Raw genomic sequence first — 20,522 nt, forward strand, 5'->3', positions numbered from 1 at the left:
TGCTGCCGAAGGCTGGGAGGAATGTGTCTCCCAGAGGTCATCTGCATGAAAATGCAAAGGACGGCAGGTGTGATACTGATTGTACTGATAATGTCCTGGGGCCCCAACTGAGATCAGGGCCCTATTGCAACAGGTGCTGAATACTGCAGTCAGGAGGTGTTTTTGCAGCAGGTGTAGATGATCTGCAGCTAGATTTGTAACTTCTAGTTTCAGGTCTGCCCAGACCCCTTCCTACGTACTGGAGTGGCTAGTCCTCTGCTGCTGCTCTTCTGTTATTTTTGGTGAGCTAGCATGCTCATGTCTTAAATTGTAGACATATAAGTGCTGCCATCATGCCTTCTGATTGCCGGGTGGCTATCCATAGAGAGAGAGTCTCTGCCTGAAGGAGCCAGCTAGCCCACTTCACCTGCCTGGCAATTGTCCCCTTCCAGTATGGTTTTATGACACACAATCCCATTCCAGGCACATCCTTTTGTGCTGGTAAAACCAAACTTTTACCTTCCTTTAAGGTATGGTAAAAGGAAGCTATATACCAAATTTGGTGTTTCTAGCTCTTACCGCTTAGGAGGAGTTCTTGAATAAACAGACCTACAGACAAACTCTCTAAGGCTGTTTCTACACAGGCCACTTTCTCCAAAAGTGGCATGGTAATACATGGCCTGAAATATGCTAATAAGGCACATATGCAAATTTCCTGTGCCTCATTAGCATACGGTCACGTGATTTGGAGTCTGGAAGACCGTTCTTCCGCACTCCAAAATGCCATTTAGAAGCGTGGCCCCGGGGGAGCTTCTGGAAGGAAGTTCTTCTTCTGGACGCCCCTTCTTCCAAAATGTGAGCATCTGAAGAAGTGAGTCTGTGCTCACGAAAGCTCATGCTCAAAACTTTTCTGTTAGTCTATAAGGTGCCACAGGACCCTTCGTTCCAGTTTGAAATGGGCACTATTTCTTGTAAATGAGGTTTACATATTTCAAAATAAGCCACCTGCTATTTCAAAATTATTTCAAAATAGCAGTTGTGTTGTGTGGATGCTAGGATAGTTATTTCAAAATAACAGCTATTATTCAATTAACTTTGCTGAGTAGATCTATCCCCTAATGCATAGCACACTGCAGAGGCTGGAGAAAAATAGATCAGCGTCATTATTACCCATTATTAGAGAAACAAAAATCAAGCTGTGTTTTATTTCCTTCTCCTGTAGAACACTACAGTTCCCCCCCATGAGTAAATAAGCATTGTTTTAGTAGTAAAGAACAGTACAAAGTAGAAATCAGTGGGGGCCAGGAGGATGTGTTAAAAATTGCTGCTGGGCTGTATCTCACAGTAAAACTGCACTGATTCCAAGCATGAAGATTAAATGACTGAGAATAGCTGTAAGAAAGCCACAAAGAGTAAGGTAAGTACTTAGCTGAAACCAATGATTAAATACTCTTTAAATTGTTATCCTGTGCCCTTAACCCTGGCATCTGAGCTCCCTCAAGTGACTCAGCCGGTGTACAATTTAGATTTTGAAATGTGCTTTATGAATCTTACCAGGAACAGAATTATTTTCATGGCATTTTTTTTAAGTTAGTGAAAACATGGGTTTGTTTCTGCATTCAAACATTCCTCTGCTATGATGGCAATCCAAAACACAGCAAGTGCATGAATCTAAGAGTGAAACTATCAAAGGGGTAGCCAAGTTAGTCTGTGTATCTTCAAAAACAACAAGGTCTTGTGGCGCCTTATAGACCAGTGGGTCGCAAACTTTTCAGCATCACGCCCCGCTTTTGATTTTTGAGACCCTCACACCCCGCATCTCTTCTTTACCATAATCCAATCCCTCTTTTAGCCAAAAATTCAATTCATAATTTAAAATAAGCACAGAAACTTGATATAAAAATGTCATTTAAAATTAAAATAAGCAGGAATAGTTTTTCTTGGCCCAAAAATTTAATAAAAATTTAATTGAACAGCAGAAACAAAATGAATTTAATGTGAAGGAGGAAGGCTTTGAAGTAGGTTCGTTGGAAGACAGTGACACAAGCCCTGAGGTAAGTGGGAAAGGAGGAGGGAACAATCAAGTAGGTTTCCTGGGTGAAGAGGAGAAAGTGGGCCAATCAGCCACTTCTCTAAGATGCTTGTACACAAATGCCAGAAGCCTGGGGAGCAAACAGGAAGAATTTGAGGCCCTGGCACAGTCAAAGAAGTATGAGGTGATTGGAATAACGGAGACTTGATAGGATGATTCGCGTAACTGGAGCACGGTCATGGAAGGTTATAAAATGTTTAGGAAGGACAGACGGGGAGAAAAGGAGGAGGAGTTGCGCTCTATGTGGGGGAGCAGTCTGATAGCTCAGAGCTCCAATGTAAGGAGGGAGAAAATCCAGTTGAGTGTCTCTAAGTTAAGCTTAGAGGCAGAAGTAACAGAGGTGATGCTGAAGTTGGTGTCTGCTATAGACCGCCAGGTCAGGGAGATGAGGCTTTCTTCAGACAGCTAAGTGAAGCTTCCAAATCTCAGGCCCTGGTTCTCATGGGAGACTTTAATCATGCGGACACTTGTTGGGAAACCAGTGCAGCAGCACACAGACAATCCAGGAAGTTTTTGGTGAATGCTGGGGATAACTTCTTGGTACAAGTGCTGAAGGAACCGCCCAGGGGCCATGCACAACTTGACCTGCTGCTCACAAACAGGGAAGAACAAGTAGGAGAAATAGAAGTGGGTGGAAACCTGGGCTGCAGTGACCATGAGATGGTAGATTTCAGGATCCCGACAAAAGGAAGGCGAGTGAGTAGTAACATACAGACCCTTGATTTCAGGAGACCAGACTTCGACTCCCTGAGAGAATTGATGAGCAGGATCCCCTGGGAAATGAAGATGAAGGCGAAAAGCATTCACGAGAACTGGCAATATTTTAAAAAAGTCTTACTGAAGGCACAGGAACAAACCATCCCACTGCATAGTAAGAAATGCAAACATGGTAGGCAACAAGCTTGGCTTAACAGGGAAATCCTTAGTCAGCTTAAACTCAAAAAGGATGCGTACAAGAAATGGAAATGTGGACAGTTGACTAAAGAGCAGTATAAACATACGGCTGGAGAAAGCTGGGAAGTAATCTAGAAAGCGAAAGCACAATTGGAACTGCAGCTGGCAAGGGCTGTGAAGGGTAACAAGAAGGATTTCTACAGGCAAGTTAACAATAAGAAGGTGTAAGGCTGTTACTGGATGAGAGAAGTAATCTAGTGACAGATGATGTAAGAAAAGCTGAAATACTCAATGCTTTTTTTGCCTCAGTCTTCACAGACACAGACAGCTCCCACACTATGGTGCCAGACAATGCAATATGGAAAGGTGGAGAGCAGCCATCTGTGGGGAAGGAACAAGTGAAGAGCTGTCTAGAAAAACTAGATGTGCACAAATCCATGGGTCTGGATTTAATGCTCACAAGGGTACTGATGGAATTGGCAGACATCATTGCCGAGCCCTTGGCCATTCTCCTTGAAGACTCTTGGAGATTGGGAGAGATTGTGGATGACTGGAAAAAGGTAAAAGTAGTGCCTATGTTTAAAAAAGGAAAGAAGGACAGTCCAGACTATAGACCGGTCAGCCTTACCTCAATTCCTGGGAAAACAATGGAGGGAATCCTCAAGGAATCCATTTTGGAGCACCTGGAAGAGGGGGAAGTGATCAAAAGTAGCCAACACGGATTCACCGAGGGCAAGTCCTGCCTGACCAATCCAATTAGCTTCTATGATGAGGAAACAGGCTCTGTGGACATGGGGAAGTCAGTGGTTGTGATATAGTTTGACTTCAGCGAAGCTTTTGATACAGTCTCCCACAACATTCTTGCCCATAAGTTAAGGATGTATGGATTGGATCCTTGGACTATAAGATGGATAGAAAGCTGGCTTGATGGTCGGGCCCAACGGATAGTGGTCAATGGCTCAATATCTAGATGGTGGTCGGTTTTAAGCAGAGTGCCACAAGGCTTGCTTCTGGGGCTGGTGTTATTCAACATCTTTATTAATGACCTGGGTGAGGGACTGGATTGCACCTTCAGCAAGTTTGTGGATGCCACAAAGCTAGGGGGAGAGGTAGATAAGTTGGAGGGTAGAGATAGGATCTAGAGTGCCCCGGATAAATTGGAGGATTGGGCCAAAAGAAATCTGATGCGGTTCAACAAGGAGAAGTGTAGAGTCCTGCATTTGGGGCTGAAGAATCCCAAGCATTGTTGTAGGCTGGAGACCGACTGGCTAAGCAGCAGTACAGCAGGAAGGGACCTAGGATATATGGTGGATGAAAGGCTGGATATCAGTAAACAGCGTGCCCTTGTAGCCAAGAAGGCTAATGGCATATTGGGGTGCATTAAGAGGAGCATTTCGAGCAGATCTAGAGAAGTGGATGTTCCCCTATATTTTGCACTGGTAAGGCCACATCTGGAATATTGTGCCAAGTTTTGGGCCCCCCAGTATAAAATGGATTTGTATGTGCTGAAGCAGGTTCACGGAGGGCAACAAAAATGATTAAGGATCTGGAGCACATGACCTATGAGGAGAGGGTGAGGGATTTGGGCTTGTTTAGTTTACAGAAGAGAAGACTGAGGGGTGATTTAATAGCAGCCTTCAACTTCCTGAAGGGGAGCTCTAAAGAGGATGGTGAGAAACTGTTCTCAGTGGTGTCAGATAGCAGAAGAAGGAGCAATGGTCTGAAGTTACAGAAAGAGAGGTGTAGGTTGGATATTAGGAAAAACTACTTCACTAGGAGGGTGATGAAGCATTGGAATGCGTTGCCTAGAGAGGTGGTGGATTCTCCATCCCTAGAGGTTTTAAAGTCCCAGCTAGACAAGGTCCTGGCTGGGATGACTTTGTTGGGGTTGATCCTGCTTGAAGCAGGGGGCTGGACTAGATGACCTCCTGAGGTCCCTTCCAGCCCTAGGATTCTATGATTCTAAGAATGACACTGCATTTTTGTGACAAGTTGGGAAATCTCAGGTTTGAAAGATCAAAGTGTGCAATACAAATCGGTTTTCACACCCAGTCAATTTCTTTGTTTAGTTTTTAATGTGAGTTAATTTGAAAAGGCTTTTTCACAGGGTATATTTACAAAAATGGAAAAATAATATGTAGCACTTCTTCCCCAACTTTCAAGTACATTGGGAAATATTGTATCCAAAATTCCTTCAAGCCTGAGTTTTTGAAATTCTTTTGCACTTGAATCATATTTTATTTCGAGTGCTTGTTCTTACGATACTTCTGGCAATATATCAACAGCGACATTGAACGGATTACTTACTAATTTATGAATGGGATTGCCAGAAACATTGTCTGGAAAATAGCAGATAGCAGACTCAGTGGAGCTGTGCCACCCCACCCGGAGCTGCAGGCCAAATGCCGAAGCCTTAGCATCCCTACCCCCAGCCCCAGGGCCCTCTTACCTCCTGCTGGACCCTGACCCCTGCTGGGCTGACACCAGCCCAGCTGCAGGCTGTGACAGCTGGTTCCAGCCCCATCCTGGACACGGCCTGGGACCCTTGAGCACCATATACACCCTGAATGGGCTGCTGGCATGGCTCCAGAGCTGCAGGCACTGCATGGGCCCTGCAGAGACCAGCAGCAGTCCTGACCGGGGTGCCAGACACTGTGCTGGCCCCAGCCCAGCCCAGCCCAGAAGCCGACTATGGACTGGCCAGGCTAACGGCACAGCCCCCACCTTGTAGATGCCTGGCACAGCCCCTGCTCACCTGCCAGCTGCCAGGGCCAGCAGCCCACCCACCAGCTGCCAGAGCTGCCCACCCAAACAGTAGGTCAGCCTCCTGAGACCCGTGCTGCTGGGGCCAGCCACCTGCCTACCAGCCCAATCTGGGGCCAGCCGCCCAAGCCCTGAACTGCTGGAGCCAGCCACCCGAGCTCCACAAACTGCCCACCCGAGCCCTTCCCTTTCCCCAAAGCCAGGCACCACCAGCCCCCCACTTTTACCCCATCCTCCTCCCCTCCCCTTGCGCTAGGATCCCCCATTCCCCCATCTAACCCCATCTTCCTCACTCCATCCCAACCCCCACTCCTTTGCAGGAGGTATCTAGCTCCATGTGGGTCTTTGCCAGCAGCTTGCTTTTTACAGCAGCTGCGCCAGGTGGCCCATGTAAACTAGCAGGGGCTGAGAGCTGAAAGCAAAAAGCAGATCTATCTTGGAGTAGGGAAAATGAAGTGAGAGGGACTGGGTCACCTCACCCCCACCCCCAGAATTTCTTCACGCCCTTCACTTTGGGAAACCATGTTTTAGACTAACAGATATTTTGGAACATAAGCTTTTGTGGGCTAAGAGCCACATCATTGAAGCGGGTCTTTGCCCACAAAAGCTTTTGGTCCAGAATATATTAGCCCGTAAGTTGCCACAGGACTTCTTGTTGTTTTTGAAGCGTACAACTGACACTAGCTGGAAAGTGAAATTGACAGGTCTAGTGCCTCTATTACCAAAACAAGAGAAAAAGAAAAAGAAACTAAATACGTAAATGTTGTGAAACAAAAATTGATGTTCAATTCTTTCTTCTATAGTAACTCTGTTTGCTATTAGTGGATTTACAGGGTTTTTTTTTAAATATATGAGATGGATATGGACAGTTGCTTTCTGGGATGGGTATTTTTGGTGTCGTATTTTGTTCTTTACCTGAGAAGTTGTAGTGACTTGACAAACCAGCACCTGTACAATATGAGAAAAGAACAATTGGGTGGTGTGTTTAAGGTAAGGCAAAACACAGCTGTGTGATTAAGAGGAACAGAAAGATAACATGCCGGTATGCATGTCACATTGTGGTAAATATTGCTGCTCATGGCTTTAGCATCTCCCCTCTGAACATGGCCTTGAACGACTCCTCCGACTTCCAGGGCCTGACTCTCCTCTTACTTACGTCGATGTAAGCGTGCATATTGGAACAAGACACTGACATCAGTAAAGTTACACCAGTATAAATGCAAGCAGAATGCTCATTTACATGATGGGTTTTTTATACTACTTGGGCATAAAGGGGCTGTAAAATTGGTGTTGATCTAATTGCACCCTGGTGTAAAGGGCCACTAGCGTAAATGACAATTAGCCCCATGTTACTCAAACAGTCTGCAGGCCAAAAGATTTGCACGTAAGGGCTGGATCGCACAGTCCTAACTTCTGGGCTCTCCTCTAGGGGGAGTAGGTAGTGACACCAATGGAGCCCTCCTTTACAGGTGGGCAGAGGAGATGGGTTTGAGCTACATTTAGAATCACAGGGTTGGAAGAGACCTCAGTAGGTCACCCAGTTGTGCCCACAATGAAGGCTGTGTCAGGAGTGGGATTTGAACTCATGCCTCTCTCTAGAGACCAGAACACCAATGGGAGGAAAGACAGCCTCTGAAGTCTGGCACCCTCAGGACCACTGATTGGGGGACAGGGTGGGGGCAATGGGACAGTTGCCTCAGGCCTGGGAAGTGGTGGTAGCTGGAGCTCTGGGCCCCTTTGAAGTGCCTCTGCGGCACTGCTGCACCACTGCATGCAGCAGTGAGGGGTGGGGGGCGGGAAGCCGAGCACCATGGACCAGGCAGTGCTAAGGGCTGAATAACTGGCTGCAGAGTCAGGCCCTGCTCCCAATTTGTCCTGGCAACCGCAGTGGCTGTTAGCCCATTGGACGCCTTAGATCATTAAGCCATCCTGAGAGTGTTGGGGTGTGAAGGGGGGGCATGCTGGGAGGAGCAGCCAAGGGATCCACAGTTGTGCAGACCCACCAGCCAAGAGGAGAAACATCTGGAGCAGACCTAGGGAGAATTGCCTCCCTCTTTACATGCAGCCCCCGAGCCCAGCTGTCTGTGCGTTCCAGGGTTACAGTCGCTGAACTCCACGGGCACGTTATCTACATAGGGACTTAGGAACTGGCCCTTCTACAGCACTTTTAGCAAAAATTTTACCTTCCCCAGGGACTCCCGAAGTCTAAAGAGTGATTTAACTTCTGCTAATCTTCTCCATTCTCTGTCTAGGACATATTTGTCTGGAAGCTTTACCTCTCCCTCTCGTTGTCATCCCTGCATGGAGAGTGACTGACTGTTCCCAGAGGCGACCCTTCACAAGAAAGAGACACTTTTCCAAATAGAAAAACATCCACACTTACTGTGCACTGCAAATTCTGCCACTAGCACGCCGCCGGTTTGTTCGGTGCGTCGTTTTCGCTTTTCACAGGTCTCAAAAGAACAGAAAGAGGCACTTATTTAAGGAGAGAGAAAAGAAGCCCTGCAGTTCTGCTTCCTTGCAATCTCGGTCAGTTTCTGTGTTTTCAATTTTAAAACAAAACCTGTCAGACTGCAATTACTACCTCCTTGCATCGCTCCTGGGAGAGGCAGAGCAGTAACAATGTTCGGTATTCAAAGAGAATCCTTGTTCTGTGTCCTCTGAGAATCCTGGAGTGGACTCAAGTGGCCCTTAGGCAGCAGTCCTTAAAAAATGACTGTCAAACTAATTTGCTGCTACTTTAAGGTGCTGAAATGACAGTTGCTTTCAGAACGGATGTCCTGTGTCTAACCACAGAATTAGCCAACCTGCCTTCTTCACAGTAGAACCGCCACCACAGTGTAGAAGGCAAAGCAGAATTCATCCCCATCCATTCAGTCTTGGCTGGTCTCTAGCAAGGGTCACTGACAATGCTGCTAGGGTTCTTGCCAATTGTGATTCCTGTCTCCCGGGAAGTGGCCTGAGCCCACTAAATTCATTCCCTGCAGATCACCAAATATGTTGTGTAACTACCAATCTGGTCTACCTTGGAACTAGAGCACTGCAGCTGGAGTGATCTTGTCAGTTCCCTGATGCCTGCAGATTGTCTAATTGGTTTATTTTTACACAAGCAGTCCATGGTAACTTTGTTTTCCAGAAGAATGCACAGTGGGCAACCACAGAAGAACCGCCTTGGTTCAAGCCTATCTGCACCAAGCAGTCTATGGGTCTCATGGTCAGATCGGACTTCACATATGTTAGAGACCTGCAGCTCTTTGTGTATCCAGATGAGTCAACCTCCATCCTACATCCTTTGGCAGGCTGCAGAAGACTTATGGCAGCTGGACCCTGATAATAAGAATACTTGGAAGTACTGCAGCCTCCAGCATGGCACTCAGCTTCCATCCCAGGCCATCTGATCAGGACTGGTTTCTCTTCCTAAACAGTTTTACTCACTTCTGGCCTCATGTGGCAATAAGTGGGACACCCAGGAGAAGTTGTAGGAGACTGTTTCCTGGCCTTGGTTGCATGTAAGGTTCAGGGCCACACAAGTTTCATAGAGCTGGCTGGAAAAATCCTGAATATGTTTTTGAAATAATTCCCGTGATATTTGTGTTTTATAATTTCTTTCAAAATTGTGCTGATTTTTTTCACCCAGTTTTCTGGCTGGTTGCCAGTCCTGAATAAAGTTCTATAAAAAAATGTCACTGAATTTTTCCCATCAAAAATCCTAAATTCACACCTAAACATTTAATCCAACTTGAAATTCAGACATCGTCCCATTAGTGCAGGGACAGCATGCAGTGACTCCACTGGCTACTCTTACAAGAGCCAGCAAAGCTCTACATGCTCTGGCTCCCTCTAGTGGATTGAACACAACCACACAAAGAAGAATCAGCAGGAGAGCAAAGAAACAGACCATGCACACGATTCCAGACACTATACTGGGAGCAGACAACCCTAGATCTGAATTTTGTTGCTTGGGCCCATCTCTAATTCTCAGCCAAAGGACTCACCACTGGGCAGGAAAACTTTTCGCTGTCACAAACATGTGTCTCGCAGTGCAGCCAGACTTTGGACAGTTTGGGGATGTTTTGGAACCGGAAAGCATTGAATTGGAAGGTGGCCCGGCTATTTTTCCCATTTTCATGCACCAAGATAGAGTTGTCTGTTGCGCACCTAAATTGCACAGGAGAAAATGTCGTGAGAAGAGACACAGCTGTAAGGCCAAACTGCCCTACGTTTCTGATGCTTTGCTTTCTTTAGCCTCTTCTAAGTAGCACCATCAGGATATCCCCTTTACCTGAGCACGGAGTTCCTAGCGCACTGCTTGAGCCCGCCTTGGCAATCCTTCTGCTCTCAGCTGCACCATTGTAACATGTTGGGGGAAAAGTGGGTTGCTTCGATGGAGGCCCATGGATGGGAGGGAAAAGGGGCAATTGCCCTGGGGCCTGGTGATTCAAAGGGGTCCAGGGTTCCCAGCTGCGTCCTTTAAATTGCTGCTGGAGCACGGGGTGGTGCACTTCAGCCAGCAATGGGGGGTGGGGTGGGGGGTGATGCACTCTGGGCTGCAATGAGATCCTGTCCCTTCTGGGAGCATGGAGCTGCCCACACACCCTGCCCAAGGGACTTGGAGAAGCTGTTGGCTCACCTGCTTAGGTGGCAGGTGAAAGAAACAGAATCTGGCCCCCTCCATATAGCTGCTTCATGCAACCTTCTTACTTTTGGCATCCTTACAAGCATTGGAGGGACAAGATAGTCCTTTAGGACACAAGTTATTACCTATTAATCTGTCCTGGACAATGTGCCTCAGCACCACCACTCCTAGGTTGCTACTCAAACCACACAACTGATCCCTCAGACCCACACTTCATATCACTGTAGATGCACTTACCATCTTTGGCTCTGCCAACCAGAACAAACATCACCTGAAAACCCCAACCTGATGTTTGTGTGACCCATCCAAGTTACACATCACTAGGCCTCATTCATGCAGTTACCCACCCTTTGGTGATCAGCGGCCACTGGATTTGGTAGAAATATTCTGAGGAAGGTGTTACCCAGCAGTTGTTCAAAACGACTTTAAACCTGTGAGGAACCAATCAACATTCAAACATCAGCAACAAACTCTATGTTGGAGACAACTCCCAGATGTCAGTTAATACTTTTCATACCTGTTACTTAACCCCTTGGCTTCCACTCCAGCAAATACATCGGAACCAATTTCTGAGGTTTCAACGACAAAGGGGGCTTCCTTTTTACTTGAAAACTTGGCATTCTTTGAGAGACAGAGAGGGAGGGAGAGAGAGTGCATTAGTGACACCACCAAAGCAAAGGCATCTGAGTATGTAATAAAACCAGCCACAGAGAAATGGAGTACAGGAATTTGGAGTTACTTGCTCAGGAGAGTGATATGGGCCAAGTCACAATTAGCGTTACACATCACTGTATCCATCCATCCTTGCTAGCAGCACTTCCCCTGTAGGGTCAGATCGCAACAGGCACTGACATGACTAAGGCTTATAGTCTCAGGCTACGGCTAGATTACAGGGATTGGTCTACAAGATTTTGTCAGAAGATATCTTCCGACAAAACTTCTGTTGACAGATCGCGACTGCATGCAAAAGTGAATCACTTTGTCAATCTGCTCTGTCAACAGACGGCAGCTGGACTGCCCCACCACTCTCTTGACAAAACAGCCAGCTGGAAGCACAGCAGACAGGGTTGCCCGGAGTCCCAGAAGCCCCAGCTGTTGACAGAGGGCCCCCTGGAATGTCCAGACCGGCCTTCTGTTGAAAGAGCTCTATTGACAGAGGTGTCACTCCTCATGGGGAGTGGGATAAGGCTGTCAACAAAAGTGCTGCATTCTGTCAGTTTACTGTGAACAGAATACCTTGGGAATCTGGATGCTCCCTGGGTTCAGGTGACAAAACGCCGGAATTGCCAACAGAGCTCTGTAGTGTAGACATGGCCTCAGAGAGGTAGCCATGTTAGTCTGTAGCTTTATAAATCAGACAAGTAGTCCTGTAGCACCTTAAAGACTAACACTTTTATTAGGTAATGAGCTTTCCTGGGTAAGGCCCACCAAAGCTTATTATCTAATAAAAAAGCAAAAGCAATATAAAAGCAAAAATGATAAACCATTTATCAGGATTTTCCAGCGCCGAAGAAGTGGGTCTGTCTCACAAAAGCTCATCACCTAATAAATTATTTTATTCATCTTTAAAGTGCTCCAGGACTGCCTCTTTCCTTTTTTGTTCTGTGACAATACAGACTAACGTGGCTACCTCTCTGAGACTACCTAATGAACATTGTTAGCCTTTAAGGTGCTACCAGACCATTTGTATTTTTTTATGATTAAGGCTTAAATTGCCCAAAAGAGCTACAGGATGGCTCACAAAAGCAGCTTCCTGTTGCCAGAAAGGGGCTTTCCCACTACCTCCTGCTAAGGTCCAGCAAGGAAGATGAGACTTCTGCAAAAGCCAGTCTGAGCTGCAAAATCAGTTTTACTGAACTGATTTGTTGGGTGCTGATGTCCAAACAAAGAGTGTGTCTTCATAGACCCTGAACCAGACAGCTTCTCACTGCACTGTAGCAAAGCAAAGCAAGTAAGAGGCTGCAACTAGTTAAAGAAAAGTGTGGAGTACACTCTGGAGTGCTCTCTATCTGGTTACATGGATAGATACACAGTCCAAAAGCTCCACAGCACCATCTTTCATCTGGTTCTTCCCTTGCTTTGTTTCCTGACTCACTCCTGGCATTGCTTTTCTCACATTCCTCCGGACAAAAACACCTAGAGCCACTACAGCACTGTCTTGTAACAATACAGAACAGTCTGCCTGCATTGACTTTAAACCTAAAAGCTTTTCCAGGGCTAACAACAGGGGACTAGTCCATGACATAAAGAACACTGTACTGGTTTACAACTGCTTAGCCTTGTTGCAGAAGAAAGACTGGATGATGGAGAATGCAGGAGCTGGACATGCCAGTCCTTGCTGGCTCTATGAGTGTCTACACAGAAATTATTGCAGAATGATGGTCATTGTTCCAAAATAACATTGTAAGTGTCTACACAGCAAGCCTGCTGTTTTGAAATAATTTTGAAATAGTGGATGGCTTATTTTGAATTCTGAAGACCTCATTCCTGAGGAATAGCACCTATTCTGAAATAGGTATTTTGGAATGGGGGGCATATAGACAGGGAATAGGGGCTATTTGGAAATAAGCTATTCTGTAATAGTTTATTCCAAAATAATAATGCTGTGTAGACATAGCTGTAGAGTGTTTCCAGGGGCTTTAATCTGAAATAGGCTCTATTGTGTGTGGATGCACTTATTCTGGGGCTTCTCTGTAGGGTGGACATGCTATTCTGGAATAGTTTATTTTGGAGAAATAACTGCAGAATAAGCTATTCCAGAATAACTCTGTAGTGTAGACATGTCCTATGAGACCTGCTGCTTGCAGTGATAGCCAAGAGGAGGTGAGGGACAAAGGACAAGGGACCCACACCATAGGATTGGGATGAAATTATTCCTGCTTGCTTGACTCTGCCAGGAACACATTACAGTGCAAAGTTCCCTCTGCTGCTAAGTGTATGCTGCATCCATTTAAAGGATGAGAGGATGCCTACTCCAGTGTGGGCTATCCTGGAATACCCAAAAGAATTCTGTCAGCCAAAATCCCTCCTGCAGTGAGCTGCTTAAATGTGCACCCCTGCCCCTAGTGTCCAGCACACTTGTTCCACCATGTCTACTTCACTAGCATCATCACAGCACATCCATTAATATGTTCTTTGCCAAACAGCAGCACTTTCTAGTTGGAGAGCCTTGGCACATTCATGGGGGATTTAGGTTTGGAAATAAAAATGTAAGGCAAGATGCTGCCCTCTTCTGGGAGAAAGCAGAATTTTTGTAGTCTTTTTTTTCCAGCAGAGAGTAATGCTAACTGCCTTGAGGCCACTTGGGAAGTTATTTGCTATCTTTGGGCTGAGGTGACTAACATATTCGAAGGCAAGAGACAGCCACAAGCCTAATTCAACGTGTTTTTAAAGATGCCAGTGCAGCTACTTTGATGCACTCTGCCCAGAAACGGAAGGAACCTCTAAGCCACAGGTCTGAGCATTACTAGTTCTCACACTGCAAGGAGCTGCACTTGTGAGGCTGGTTTCCTGAGTGGTACCACTTCACATTGATTTTCCTGTTAGTTCCTTCCCCTGGTTAATTCATTATGACTTTCATAGCTGTCCCCACAAAATTGTGCAGGTGGGAAGGTTGATGAGGTGTGCGGTTATTGAGTCAGTCAGTGTGGACAAAGGCCTGGTTGGGCAATCAGGGAAGTTGCAAGCAAGCAGTTATAACAGCAAAGCCCCTTATGCTTTTTGGTTTCATTCAGAGCCATTTGGCGCCACCATGACAGCAGTGAGCAGAGGTGGAAGGATACATTTAGTGATGAAGTAATATTGAGCCCCAGACTGGAGAGGCTTGGTTAATACCAGGAACAGAGGTAATTGCAAATCAGTTCCCATCCCACAGGCAATTTTCATATTTTGAAATTCCCTTTCATCTTGAATTGAGATGACAATGAAATATCGAAGGTTTTCTCTGAATCACGAGTTCCAAATTCATATACTTTTCATTGTTTGAACCAGAACATCAACATCATGGTTCAATCAAAATATGATGCTTCATCTGGTTTCTGTTCAAGGTTAATCTATGGGCTTCAGGAGGCCACCACGGACAGTGCAGCCAAAAGCCATGTGGGTCCCAAGGCAAAGAGGGAGGGAGGCTGGCTCTGTGCCCCAGAAGGGGTGGGGCCTAGGGCATTCAGCCTTCAGTGCCTCCTGGACTGTGGCACTGGACTCCCCCTTCATCCCTCACAGCCATGCACAATGGCACAGGAACACTGCTGCTGCACTTCAAAAGGGCCTGAAGCTCCAGCCACCACTGCCAAAGTATCAGTGGTGGTGGCCAGAGCTCTGGGCCCCTTTGAAATGCCAGGCCTGGGGACATCTGCCCTCTTTGCTTCCCCACCTGAAGTCAGTGGGCATGCCCATGGGGATGTAGTTCTGAGTCCCTCATTCCACACTTCTTTCATATGCCCTCCACTCTCTGTATAGAACATGTCCTTCCAAACTGCACCTGGGTCTAACTCTGCTACGTGATGCCCTACGGTAGCTGAAAGAACCCGTCAGGCTAAAATTTGGGCTCCTCAGGTGTTTTCATCACCACAAGAGGCTCAGACTAAGTTCCTGCAGGAGGCCCCATGATGCTGGGCTGAGTAGGACGTACTAGCCAATGTGACTTGAGTGGCAGCTCCTCACAGCCCACTGGCTGGCACCAGTACATAAGCCAGAAAGCCATGACAGAGAACTGTCTGAGAAACAATGCTGCCTGCCAGCCTGTCCCCACATCAGACCCTGCGTGAAAACTGCAGATTCTGACTTCTGACTTTGCCTGTCTCCTGGCACCTTGCTCTTGGTCTGCCCTCTGGCCTTTTTGGACGGAGCCTGGCTTGAATCCTGCTCTGATGGCTAAGTCTGACCATTCACATCCTGGTTGTGACAGGAGTTCAGCAACAGGGAGAAAAGAAATGGCAAAGTCTCATAAGAGAGGGAGTCTGGCTTGGAAGCTGGGCCAACATAGGGAAATGGGGGAACAAGTGACCCAAAACTATAACTCCCGTAATGTACCATGGCAGCTCAGACAAAGGCTAAATGAAATGTCAGTCCAAAGTATTCGGTTCCTATGTTTGCCATGTAAAATTCTACCAAAACTGAGTTTTTCCTACAGGAAGTTTTGATTTTGAGGAATGGGGGATATTCTGTACCTCCAAGCTCTGCAGAAGATCCCTATGCAAAGGGACTCCTACAGTGTGGCCTCCGGATTCAGTTCAAAACAATAATTTGTAATTAGTATTGCATTTTACACGTGTAAAATCTAAGCTGCTGGGCTTTCCTCCATTTGCCCTGTGATTTGACTGGAATCACACAGCTGCTCTACCCACACTCCGCCTCAAGTGAAAAGGTGGTAGAACTGTAAAAGAAAAACTTGCTGGCACAGGGCAAACATTGGAAATCAAATCCAGTGTGAACTAAAGATCTCCTGGGAATGCTAAACAGCCAGCTCATCAGAGAACAGCAAAGCAGATTTCAGGAAGAATGAAAGAAGCTTCTATATTTAGTGAGACTGGAGCCTAGCAGCAGAGTCTGGATTCACACTGTTCTTTGTTTAGGCTAGAAGCAAAGTTTGTCTGTTCCTTCTGAAGCCAATCACATCTCTAACCCTGTAAGAGAGAAACATACCTCTAGCCAGTGAAGTCTGTGCTGCAGTGGGACATTACATGTTTTAAAGTTAGTTATATGAGCTAATCTGTTTCATCTAAGGACATTCTTATAATTTATCAGAAATAAGGGCCCTCAGTATATCCCATGTTAATGATCTGTTGTTTGGTGACAGTGTGCTCGCTACCATACAAATCAGAGGAGCTGTGCTCCTTTCCCCTGGCCTGGATTCCTTTCACACAGCTGCTGGTGGAAATAAAGACCAGCTCCCATGAAGTCAGTAGAATATCTGTGGCATCCAGTCTGTAGCAGACCGAATGCTGGATGACTAAGTAGACTTACAGCGTAGAAGTTGAGGGATAATTGACTTTCAAATGAACCAGAGCTCCCATTCTTCACATGGACTGTCGCCACTCTAAAAAATTGAGAAAATTTTGTATGACTGAAACATACGTTATTGATAATGGAGCCAGCTGTGTGCAGAAAATGAGGTATTATCTTTCTCCTGGTGGAGTTACCTTTGGTCGAAGGCTGCCTGGTTGACCAAGTAGTTGGCATGGTAAGTGCAGGTGAATGAGTAATTCACAGGCTGGCTCTTCACAATTACCGAACTGTCATTGGAGATGATGGAGTTGTAGAAGTGATAGACAGGGTTTTTGAACTGCAGTAGGGAGATAAAGAGAGAACAGGCTGCAGTAAATATCTGAAGCAAGCAGGGAGCACTGCCTGACCCAGGAAAAGGCAGTTCTCATGATCATCAAGACAGCCTGTTCTGGGTCTTTATGCGTCGTGTTATTGTAGTGTTCTGAGGTCCCAGTTGCAGAGAGCTGCACACCCATGTAAAGAAAGGAGCGCAATGTTAATGTATATGCACCAATGAAGTTAACATAGGCCTAATCCCATATGCATTTTAGACGTGCCAGGGACGCAGGACTCTCTGACTTCCCACATAAAAGTAATGACCCTTTAACAAATCTTCCATTTATTCAATTACAGCACCCAAAGACCATTAGCAGTCATGGGAATCTTTCTGCTGACTTCAGTGGGCATTGGAATGGGCCTATGCTGTACAAAGTAGCTGCCATCTCCCTGGGAAGTGAATTTTTGCCCAGGATGTACTTACCTCTGATTGAGTTCCACAGTAGGACTTGTTTTTGGGCGACAAATCTGGGATGGTGAATTGATAGTATCCTGAATCATGAACCCCATTATAGCAAACGCCTCCAAGAGCCAACTGATTAACTTCCCAGCCATAAGGACATTCGGGAATTTTTGTAATGATGGTTTTAGGATAGCAGTACACCAAAATGACATCTAAAAGGAGAAAAAATATATAGGTAGCCAAAGTTGCGCTTTCCTGCTGAGGCTGATCTAGATAGAAGCTTTATGTTGCATCTGGAGTTTACATTTGGACATATTATTACCTCAGAGTGGATTACAAATCTGATCCAAGACCATTGATATCAAGGAAAATGCATTTACTAAATTTAAAGAAAGCAGGTTTGGGACCTATAAGGATTTGGCATTTGAAATCCTTTTGGTTTTATATCTATTGGGATTTTCTTGGTTTAGCCCCTTTAGATCTCTTTGAAAATCCAATCCACCAGCCCAAACCTAGAGAGCGAACTATAGTAAACTAAACTCTTTGGGTGAAGTTCTGTCCCCACCGAAGTCTGAGTTTTGCCTTTGACTTCAGAGAGGCCATAATTTCACCCTTTGTATAAATCTTATGGAAAAATCAAAGAGCAAAGAAAAAATGAAGTGAAATCACACTGTAATGACAACTGTCATATTAGCTTACATTAATGTTGCGGGCTCAAATCCTTAGCTGGTGTCAGCGTGTCACCATTCACATCACTGAAAATAACCTGGGCAAGTGTGTTTGTTGTCTTTAATAAATCTACATCTATTCATAGCAGTTTTAGATGCAGGCTGTACCATCACTAAAAGTGCTTATATAAATGGGTATTAATTAATTAATTGGTGTAATTAATTGGCCATATATACAATGCCAATTTAAACATCATCGTCATAATTTTCAAGCCAAATTGCAGGGTGTGCAAAGATGAGACAAATGGACCTTCTGTTTTACTAATGATCTGTACAGAGATGGGATACTAACACAAAGTACAGATCATACACATCAGAGCTATAGGGCTGTGTACTCAGTCTTGAAGGGATAGTGCATATTATTCACATGGAATTAGGCTGCATACATCTTAATATTGACTAGGTGAAAGTAGCCTAGATGCTAGCGGACTGAGAGTTGAGATTAGGCTGCCAGTAACAGAAATAAAATATCTTTAAAAAAATCCCAAACCAAACTAAAGAATGTTGCTGCTTATGGGACTTGTAGAGTTTGATTCTGAATTCACTGTGGCTCCATAGGCTCTGCCGAGAGTTGTGAGTGCTCAGGGAAGGCAAGATTGAAAATATAGTTGTGACGATATTACTAATTTCCACCCTTTTTTAATCAATGAGCTTTTTATCAATGAGCCTGATCCTCTCAGTAACTCTGCTCTGTTCCTGCATGTGTTGCGTGCACACAAGTCACTCCGCACATCTGAGTGGGCCTAGTGACTTCCATCAGACTACTCCCAGGAGTAAAGCGCCTCACTCCTGGGAAAATGGTAAAATTCATCTATGGCTCATAGAGATGATTCCAGATGATCCATGTTGCTGACACAAACAGTGAATGGACAAATAAAGTGAAGCTTCATGTTCTCAGGGCTCCAGGATAAATTACTAATTAAAAAAATTAGCAAACAGGTAAGTTGCAAGCCAAGCTTCTGCTCTAGCCCTAAGCCAATCACGCTCACAGGCAGAATTCCGTGGAGAATCAGAAAGTTACCCCATCGCCGCCACCCCAATACAGTTCTGTGGTTGTGCCCTCCAAACCCTCATGGTCATGCACACCAGTGAGCCAAGTGAACTCTGTGGAAATGCTCACATGAGTAACACCTGCTCACATGGCCAGGATTTACAGGACATAGCTTCTCAAAGGTTAGACTGTTTTATATTCATTTCTATCTTCAGTGCTCTTTTAAGCCCTGATTCTTCAGCGACGCACTCATTCTTAACTTTTTGTTTTCTTAAATTAGTTTGGCCTTAGTTTGTTTTCTGGGCAAGCTGAGACTAAAGTCAGACCAATTTAAATGGTGCCAGAATTAAAAACATTAGAGCCTATAATTTGTATCCACCAAAATAAATATTTCATTGCTATTTAATCAGAACCCCTTTGGCTGCCTCTGACTGGGAGAACAAAAGAAGTCCGGTGGCACCTTATAGACGAAAAGGTTTATTGGCCAATAAGCTTGCCTTGGCGAAGACCCACTTCGTCACACGCATCATGCATCTGACGAAGCGGGTCTTTGCCCATGAAAGCTTATGCTCCAATAAATCTGTTAGTCTATAAGGTGCCACAGGACTTCCTGTTGTTATTGCAGCTACAGACTAACCCCTCTGATATTTAACTGTGAGAGAAACTGATATTTAGAAAAGTAAATTGAAGTTATTTTACCTGCTTTATTTGGATTGCAAGGGGCTGCCAAGGCTTGAACCAAGATGTCCAGCAGATAAATAGCAACAATCACCATTTCTTCCAAAGGTCTGAATAAGCTGGTAACAAAAGCAGAGTTTGCCTTTTAACATGCTGCTAGATCTTAATACATTTTTAAAAAAATGTTGATTTTTTAAAAAAAATAAAAACTGAAATTTCATTCAGTTCAGTCACAGTATGAGTAGATGCAGTTTAACATCCTCCTTAGTCACTGCTGGAAAAATCATTTTGGGATATGGATACATCAGCTTGCTTGATTGCAATTGCTGCTCAGAAATATTTACTGAACATTTCTGCCTTTTTGGCATCATTATCGACAATTTTAGAATCTCAGTCCAGTAATGGATCTGTACGATTGCTAGGATTCTTTTTGTTCCTGGAAAAGTCACAGCAACAAAAATAGCTACAAACTTTAGTGACTCAAAATTAGACAATGAATATGAAGGGAAAAAAGGAAGTAGGAAAAACAAAATCAAATGTGAAAATCAGAAGAAAAGAGAGATGGGGCAAATGGAAGGAAGAAGTATAAAAGTAAGTGAAAAATACATACTTATTCAATGTTATTCTGCAATATATATCTCACTCTTTAACCCAAAACTGTTTGAGTGAATAATACGATTTCTTCTGTAAAGTTAGCCTTTGAGTTTGAAAACTAGCAATATGAATTAATAGTGTTCAGAGTTAGGTCACGGACCTCAAACCTGCAAGCTGTTCTGCGTGGATGCAGGCATGTACCAGCACAAAACAACTTGCAGGATCAGAGCTATAATACTTGTATTTTACCATGTTAAACACTTTTAGATAGCTCCTCTAACTTACACAGATCATTCAAGAGAGAGCAAAATAACAAATGTCATTGCCCAATAATGTGCCCAGGTAGCGAAACCATTTTTTTCTTAGAATTAATTAGTATTTTCAACACACAAATATTTTCAGTCAGACTGTTTTTCCAATAATATATAAAATGTTTATGCTGC

The 20,522-nt window shown here is 44.9% G+C and overlaps 1 protein-coding gene across 1 annotated transcript; it reads right to left on the reverse strand.

Annotated features, from left to right (window-relative positions):
* Window positions 1-1,318: 1,318 nt before the first annotated feature.
* TECTB (tectorin beta) lies at window positions 1,319-19,582 on the reverse strand. Its single transcript, XM_075000004.1, has 10 exons — window positions 19,507-19,582; window positions 17,110-17,300; window positions 16,505-16,647; window positions 16,329-16,401; window positions 10,882-10,985; window positions 10,712-10,795; window positions 9,724-9,886; window positions 8,112-8,181; window positions 6,644-6,676; window positions 1,319-1,371 (listed from the first exon to the last, which is right to left on the reverse strand). Exons 1-10 carry the CDS (start codon window positions 19,580-19,582, stop codon window positions 1,319-1,321), a joined length of 990 nt encoding a protein of 329 aa, XP_074856105.1.
* Window positions 19,583-20,522: the final 940 nt, after the last annotated feature.

Source organism: Carettochelys insculpta, chromosome 7 (genome assembly GCF_033958435.1).
Source record: "Carettochelys insculpta isolate YL-2023 chromosome 7, ASM3395843v1, whole genome shotgun sequence".
NCBI lineage: Eukaryota > Metazoa > Chordata > Testudines > Carettochelyidae > Carettochelys > Carettochelys insculpta.

Bases quoted from the DNA above. Each gene is read 5' to 3' on its own strand.
- TECTB (XM_075000004.1), bottom strand. From the start codon at position 19,582: ATGGTGATTGTTGCTATTTATCTGCTGGACATCTTGGTTCAAGCCTTG. The intron at 16,402-16,504 runs GTAACTCCACCA...TCAATTTTTTAG, and splicing joins CAGGCAGCCTTCGACCAAAG to AGTGGCGACAGTCCATGTGA. The intron at 10,796-10,881 runs GTATGAAAAGTA...GGTTCCTCACAG, and splicing joins GCCAAGGGGTTAAGTAACAG to GTTTAAAGTCGTTTTGAACA.